Consider the following 7,476-nt stretch of genomic DNA (forward strand, 5'->3'; position numbering starts at 1 on the left):
CAGTGTTTGATAAGAAACCCGCTGTCGCCACTACATGGGCTAGTCTTTCCGATTAGCAGCAAGGGATCTTTTATTTGCGCTTCCCACAGGCAGGATAGCACAAACCATGGCCTTTGTTGAACCAGTTATGGATCACTGGTCGGTGTATGTGGTTTACACTTACCCATTGAGCCTTGCAGAGCACTCACTCAGGGTTTGGAGTCGGTATCTGGATTAAACATCCCATGCCTCGACTGGGATCCGAACCCAGTACCTACCAGCCTGTAGACCGATGGCCTAACCACGACGCCACCGAGGCCGGTTAAATTGAGTACAGTAACTGTTCTTTGAATATACGATACCAAATGCATACGGAGACTAGTACGGCTTGTATCATATCGATTTGTATGTGTAGACAGCAAGCATAATATTATATCGACTAAGGTATCGACCACTGACGCACCACCCGTGAGGTCATTAAGGTTGGGTAGCTGCATGCGTCTCTGGTACCATCCCCACACTGTCAATTCCGCCATTGAAGACGGACAACCACCCTTCTACCATTAAACTATCAAGAGATGTGTTCGTCGTGTTTGGTGCATGTTCCATGGATCTTACCGTGGTCTAACCCGGGTCGGTGAATAACGAAACGACGAATGGCGGATACCCTAAGAACAAGAGATACGTACTGTAGTTGTTTGTTTTCGCCAGGAACACTAGATTCAATGTGTTTCCTGCAGTATTCCTCGATATTACGAAGAACTAAGACGCCGTGTTAAAACCTCTTGAAATGAAAGAAGAAGAAGAAATGTTTCAGTTAACGACGCACAACCATAGGTGAATCTGGATAACAACATTTATTCATATTAGCATTACTGCCAAACAGTTATATAGGGATGCAAACGAACATGGACAACAACTAGTATTGTGGGTAGAATGATGAAAAAACATGGTGAAAAGATTTCAGTCAGGATAATTTTGCCCGAATATCTATCGGATTTGCTGTAGCATTGTGGGGGGGGGGGGGGGGGGGGGCAAAACGTCACGTTTTAAGTCGTAATATAAAGATGGATTACAGAGGATAGAAATAAGGTGGGGTGGAGTGGGTGACGGGGGTGGATGGTGTTGTGGACATTTTCATTCGGGTGCCGAGTTTCGGAGGCTTCATGTGAACCACCACTTACTAGACCAGTAGTTGTCTTTCAAAGCCCAGGTAATTATATATAACAACATGGATATGCTATGTGAGGTTGGTAAGCAGACTGAGTATGAAGGTTTGTGTTAGAAATGTTTTCTGTGGAGGTGGATGGATCAGGGATTGGGTGAGTGGCATCAACTTTTGTTTTGTTCAAACTTCAACTGTGCTTAGTCGTCATCGTACAAACGTGTGTTTTCTCTTTTTTTTCCTTCACAATAATTAGCCCTTGTACTCTGATGGTAAGAGAGCAAGACGGACATTTGAACAGTTATGCATTTAGATAGCTATAATTATAACGTTTAAATATCCGTCTCGTTCTCTTACCATCAGAGGGCGAGGCGTAGCCCAATGGTAGAGCACTCGCCTGGTGCGCTGTCGGTCTACAATCGATCCCCGTCGGTGGACTCATTGGGCTATTTCTCGTTCCAGTCAGTGTTCCACAACTGTCATATCAAAGACAGTGGTATGTGCTATCCTGTCTGTGGAATAGTGCATATAAAAGATTCCTTGCTACTAATGGGACATTTTTTAGCGGGTTTCTTCTCTAAGACTATATATCAAAATTACCAAATGTTTGACATCCAACAGCTGATGATTAATAAATCAATGTGCTCTAGTGGTGTCGTTATACAAAGCAAACTTTGATTCTTACCGTCAGACTACACAACAATTTACTACATCTATTTGATCCACGCCTGAAATGTAGCGCAAGTTCACACACGTTTACACATCTTCAATCGCACCTGAGTATCGATCGCTGCCATTCACAAAGACCATGTTGATTATTATTAACTGGAATCGAGATGACACACCGAAACCAAAACTTCTTCCTGAATTCACCACGGTGCCACCCTCACTGCCAAATGATTGGTCATTTCAAACAGGTAATTTAAAACCAATTGGTTTTTAGTATATCCAAATTTATACAAAATTTAGCTTTTCTGTTTCGTTAAGTATTGTTACGTAATATGTGGTGGGGTTTTAAAAAAAATGAATTGTTCTTTGGGAAAAATGGGTTTTGGAGAGTTATTATTGTAATGAAACGCATTTTCAGGGATGTCATTTTCAGAATATTTGGGAAAATTGGTGTTCTAAAATTAACTGAGCAAAGCTTATTTAAGTAATTGGCAATCTCATTTACTGCAGTCAAAATGAAGACTTTGATGATCCATTTGATTACTGGTATGTAGCCTACTTAAATTTACGTTTTTATTTATACGTTTAGGCTCAGTTTTGATGTTTTGTTTTACTTTAGATGTTTGGCTCCGCTATGACGTTCGTCAGCAGAACTTTTTAATACCGATTTGTCCGGCGTCAGTCCGTCAGTCCGTCAACTTTCCCTATAAGTATTGATTGAATTGTCCTTAAACGCGGTAGAATAACCATCACTTTCCATAAATTAATATTTAGTAAATTTTGAGTTTTTATTAAATGTCTTTAAAATTTAAATTGGTAAAGCGAATGTCTATCTTCTTCTAAAGTTTTGATCGGATAGTTCTGCGAACAATATATTGCCGATTCAGGACTTGTAATCACTATCTACCAGTTGAAACTGGCCGATGGTAAAACATCGATAGACAAGAACGAAAATGTCCTCTCTGTAACACCACTTTAGGTTATGGATATCATTATTTATTTCAATGTACATATTTCGAAAATGAGAGATTCATATATCTAAAACATATTATTATGACAGACCCAATACTTATAAATTCGGTCAATTGTTTAATTCGAAAAAGCTATCAACGACAAAGAAATTATGTATGTTCCTAAATGTGATTTTTAAAAAAGAATCACCCAATATAAACAACAATATGATATCCTTTTTATTAGAATTTATATAAGACGATTCTGCATGTAATATAGTATTAAAACATTTTAATTTTTATACAAAATTTTAAAATATCCTTAACTTGATATCTGTATTCTTTACGCTGTGTTTTACTTAATAATATAATTTTTAATTTTAATGATAATAATATTATTCATATACTTTACCTTTGTTTGACACCCAATTACAAAGCCGTAGGCCTATGTACGTTCTTTTAGTGATGTTTTTTTGTGTAATTAATTAATTAATTCATTCATTCATTCATTCATTCATTCATAATGTAGTACTAAATGTTGTAATTTATTATTTTTGTTTAGGTACATTTATGTGTCTACTGATAGTTGTAAAGAAGAGTCATCAGGAAGCGAACCCAGAACAGTCGGTGTGGCATGAAGCACGCTTCTCAGACCTCATTGCTGATATAGTGGCGAGTTCCAGAGAAGGCTGCGAGCTAGGAGCAGAACTTGCCAAGAAACTAGTAAGTCTTAAATATTTAACGCAGTTTAATCTGAACGGAACTACTGAATGTACCCTTGATATAGAGGTTGGCCTTTTATGCTTGTGGAATGCATGTCTGAAAAACCATTACCATCCAGGATATTAAAATAATTATTAAGAAGTTATAAAATTAATCCATGAACCCGAATCTGGATAACATTTATTCATAATAGCATAACTACCAAACACCTATTCAGGGTTGCACACGAACCACTACGCATTTTTACATGGATTACAACTAATTTTGAGGGTAGAATGATGGAAATACTTGGTTAAAAGGTATCAGGTTAGCACATTTTGCCCGAATATTTCTATATTGTTTGCTCCATCACTAGAGGGACAAAGTACCCCCTCCCCCGCCCCCTGCCTCGTACGTTTATGTAATTGATTGATTCAACAACGTTTAAGTCACAATTTAAAAAAGAAATAATTATATAGGTAGTACGTTTACAACTATGTGTGAGACTGTTGTAGTAGAATGTATGATTAACACTATGTTACATGTTTCAGCTCAGAACTCGTGTGTTGAGGTCCAAGCGACTACAGAAGCTTGTAAAACGTCAGGCCAGACTGGGGAATATAACCGTTCTAGACAAAACACTCAACACGTCCAGCATCGAACTTTCTCTCAACGAGGTTAGTACGAGTATATACCAGTGGCGGGTCTAACAGGGGACGGGTTGGGGAGGGCCCCCTAATTATTATTATTTTTTAAATTTTACTTTGGAAAATCCATTCGAAACGTTGTGTCCTTTGATCACATGTCATTACAGAGGATTTGATGGCCCAAACCTGTCGCGAGGGAGGGTGGGTAGTGGGCGTGTTTGGGAAATGCTCTCACGAGAACATTTTGAATTCCAGGTATTAAAACAGGGCATTTCCAGCCGTCAGAACAGAGTAACAGGGGAAAGTGGTGGAGGGCCATGGCCCACACCCCGCCACTTTGTCTGTAGGCCATGTGTATACACAGTTTAGAAAGTATAAAAACTAATCTTTTGTCGTCTGTGTTTCAGAATCTTCACTTGGATTACGAGGCTATACAGAAGTACAGCCAGCTGTTGATAACGGTCAGGAGGAACGCAAGAATCGCAAGACGGACGATGCGTCAAACGAAGAACAAACTGAGAAACCTGGCAGATCAGCTGCGTCAGGCTATGACGTATCGCGGAGAACGTCCTTTGAGGATCCAAGGAGTCCCAGGCGACGTGAGGAGTGCACGGGATCGCCGACGAGCCATGGACGAAGTCGAGAAGGCCATAAACGACTACGCAATAATCCGGGAGATCGCGGGGTATTTGAACAAAATGAGCGTTCTCTATCCCATGTACAACGAGTATGTTCAGAGACTGGAGTCCGGAGAAACTGAATGTTGACAGTTTTACAAACATCTGCTATTTTGAAAGTAGTTATTTCAAACTTGAAAATCTCTCCAGTTAGGAGACATAATGTGTAACGGTTGTGGTAATACATACCGTATCAGTCTAGAGGTGAGGTAATACAGACGGTATCAATCTACAGTTCTGGTATTACATGTACAGACTGCATCAGTCTACAGTTATGGTACTACAGACTGCATCAATCTACAGTTCTTTTAATACAGACTGCATCAGTCTACAGTTGTGGTAATACTAACTGCATCAATCTACATTTGTGGTAATACAAACTGTATCAGTCTACAGTTGCCCAGTAGCAACGGTTAAGTTGCGTTAATATACAATATAGTATTATTTACAGCATCCCTGGTAATTAAGCACGGGAATCGGCAATGCCGTAAATACTGCCGCGGTGTTTTGAATATTTCCGCGGCATTTATTTTATTGTGGAGCATTCAATTTTCTGTCACTTTTTTACTTATTTAATTATTGTAATACTGACAAATTAAACTCCGCGGATTTTTTTCCCACATAAACTGCAAAACTATAGTCCCCACGGTATTTTCCACGGCATATATGGTTTGCCAAAGCTAATTTCTAAATTAATTGCCAGGGTTGCCTACTTGAACATCTTTAATTTTTACATTTTTAATTACATTAAATGGACCTACAGCATATGCCTCAGTGGGAATGTGGTTATTATATCGAGGTAGAATACATGTACGATTCCGAAATGTCCGTTGTAGATAGGTGGTTTTATACAATGTGCTTTTAAAGCAGATTCTGCTGTACATATATTTAATAATTGTAATTATAGGAATTTTATATGCAGTTATCTAAGCATTGGTTTATGTATTTCACAAATCAGTTGTGTTACTACATAAGTATTTTATATTTTACATTTGCAATTTTAGCGAATGTACATAAACACACTAATCAATGATGAAACGAGTGAATGGAATTCTAATCGATGAGTGAATAGTGACACACACACGCACGCACACACGCACACAGGCACGCATACATACACGTACGTTGTAAATATTTGTATATCTTATAGCCATGTTACACAATGTTTTAATTCATTGTATTTTCTCAACCAGTGATTGTATTTGGATTATTTGTATTTTGATTAGTTGTAGAAATACATTTTTTAATAAATAAGAAAATTGCACTTGTTTTTCTTTTTCACTAAAATTAAACAAAACGCTCGTGCCACTAACAGATAAAGAGTAGTTCATGACTGTGTTCACGTGTTTTCGCCAATATCTTCAGACACATAGAGACGACATCTAGGGTGGGGCAGGGTCTCAATCTCTAGTGGAGGGGGAGGGGGCACAGTGTATAAACCAGATTTGTATCTTTATTTATAAAGAGTAGGACAAGAAATTTTCTGAGTACAGTTTCTGGCCTTGGTCAGAAATTGTGCTCGCAACGAGCGAGCTTGAACATTAGGTTGATATCAGCACGTTAAATCTCGACCTCTGACCTGACAGTCATTTGTGGGCATACATACATACGTACATACATACATACATACATACATACATACATACATACATACATTTTTTCCTCGAGTTGGGTGGAGGTGTAGGGTGAACTGACTGAGTGAAACAAAAATAGTAGATTACACAATCTGAATGACACGCTTGTTGTCATTAATATATAATTATGATATATATACTTGCTGTTGTACATGACAAATCAGTTGATTGGATTCATATATGCTTTATTTGTGAGGAATTATTTGAATAGATCCAAGCATCTGGCCTGGTGCTTATAAAACTTTTATTATCTCGCCTTCATGTAAAATACTCGAATTTCATTGGTTATTTAGCCTTGGAAAAAAACACCTTATACCCCGCGTGGGCGGAGTTAAATATCTTATACCCCACCTGTAACATCGAACTGCTGTTATTGTATTAATGCGCCATACAAATATTCGTCTGTTACCAACGTAAATAAAACATGGCTGTCCAACGATTTGCCAACCACTCGGAAAATTAAATTGAAGAAAAGCGAGCATTTTAATGTGGCGAAGCATTGTAATAATACAGCTAATTTTAAATTTGAATGACGTCAATATTCCAAGATAAATTCGTTGTAGAAGGAACACTAGGGGTTTATGGATTTTTATACCATAAACCCCTCGTGATGCTTCTACAACGTATAGAGTCTAGACTCGAGACTAAGCTTAATAGAGTCTGAAACAGCGCCATACAAATTGTATGCGTGTGACGTCTGTTGAGGCCCATTTTGTAATAAACGACCAATTTTGTAATATGTACCCATTTAGTAATAAAAAACGACCCATTTTGTAATAAGTACCCGTTTTGTAATAAAAAACGACCCATTCTGTAATAAACGTAGGTACCCATTTTGTAATAAAATCGGACCCATTTTGTAATAAAAAATAGGTACCCATTTTGTAATTTAAAAAATGCCCATTCTGTAATAAAGGCTTAAAACGTCAGAATACGACATAGATGTTAAATATATACAAATTGAAATAATTTTAAACTTTTTGTTTAGATTTTTTTTCAGTGGTTGGGAGTTCGTCAGGGGTACGAATATGTCTTAAGGTTGATTCTGTAAGT

The 7,476-nt window shown here is 37.8% G+C and overlaps 1 protein-coding gene across 2 annotated transcripts; it reads left to right on the top strand.

Moving 5' to 3' along the window:
* Window positions 1-1,733: 1,733 nt before the first annotated feature.
* Window positions 1,734-5,969, top strand: LOC121384475. Of its 2 annotated transcripts, XM_041514883.1 has the most exons (5): window positions 1,734-2,061; window positions 2,433-2,523; window positions 3,326-3,486; window positions 4,017-4,142; window positions 4,520-5,969. In XM_041514883.1, exons 3-5 carry the CDS (start codon window positions 3,334-3,336, stop codon window positions 4,877-4,879), a joined length of 639 nt encoding a protein of 212 aa, XP_041370817.1. In that variant the 5' UTR covers window positions 1,734-2,061; window positions 2,433-2,523; window positions 3,326-3,333; the 3' UTR covers window positions 4,880-5,969. The 2 variants fall into 2 exon arrangements, with proteins under 2 accessions (XP_041370817.1, XP_041370816.1); XM_041514882.1 differs by lacking the exon at window positions 2,433-2,523.
* Window positions 5,970-7,476: the final 1,507 nt, after the last annotated feature.

This window comes from Gigantopelta aegis, chromosome 10 (assembly GCF_016097555.1).
Source record: "Gigantopelta aegis isolate Gae_Host chromosome 10, Gae_host_genome, whole genome shotgun sequence".
Taxonomy (NCBI): domain Eukaryota; kingdom Metazoa; phylum Mollusca; class Gastropoda; order Neomphalida; family Peltospiridae; genus Gigantopelta; species Gigantopelta aegis.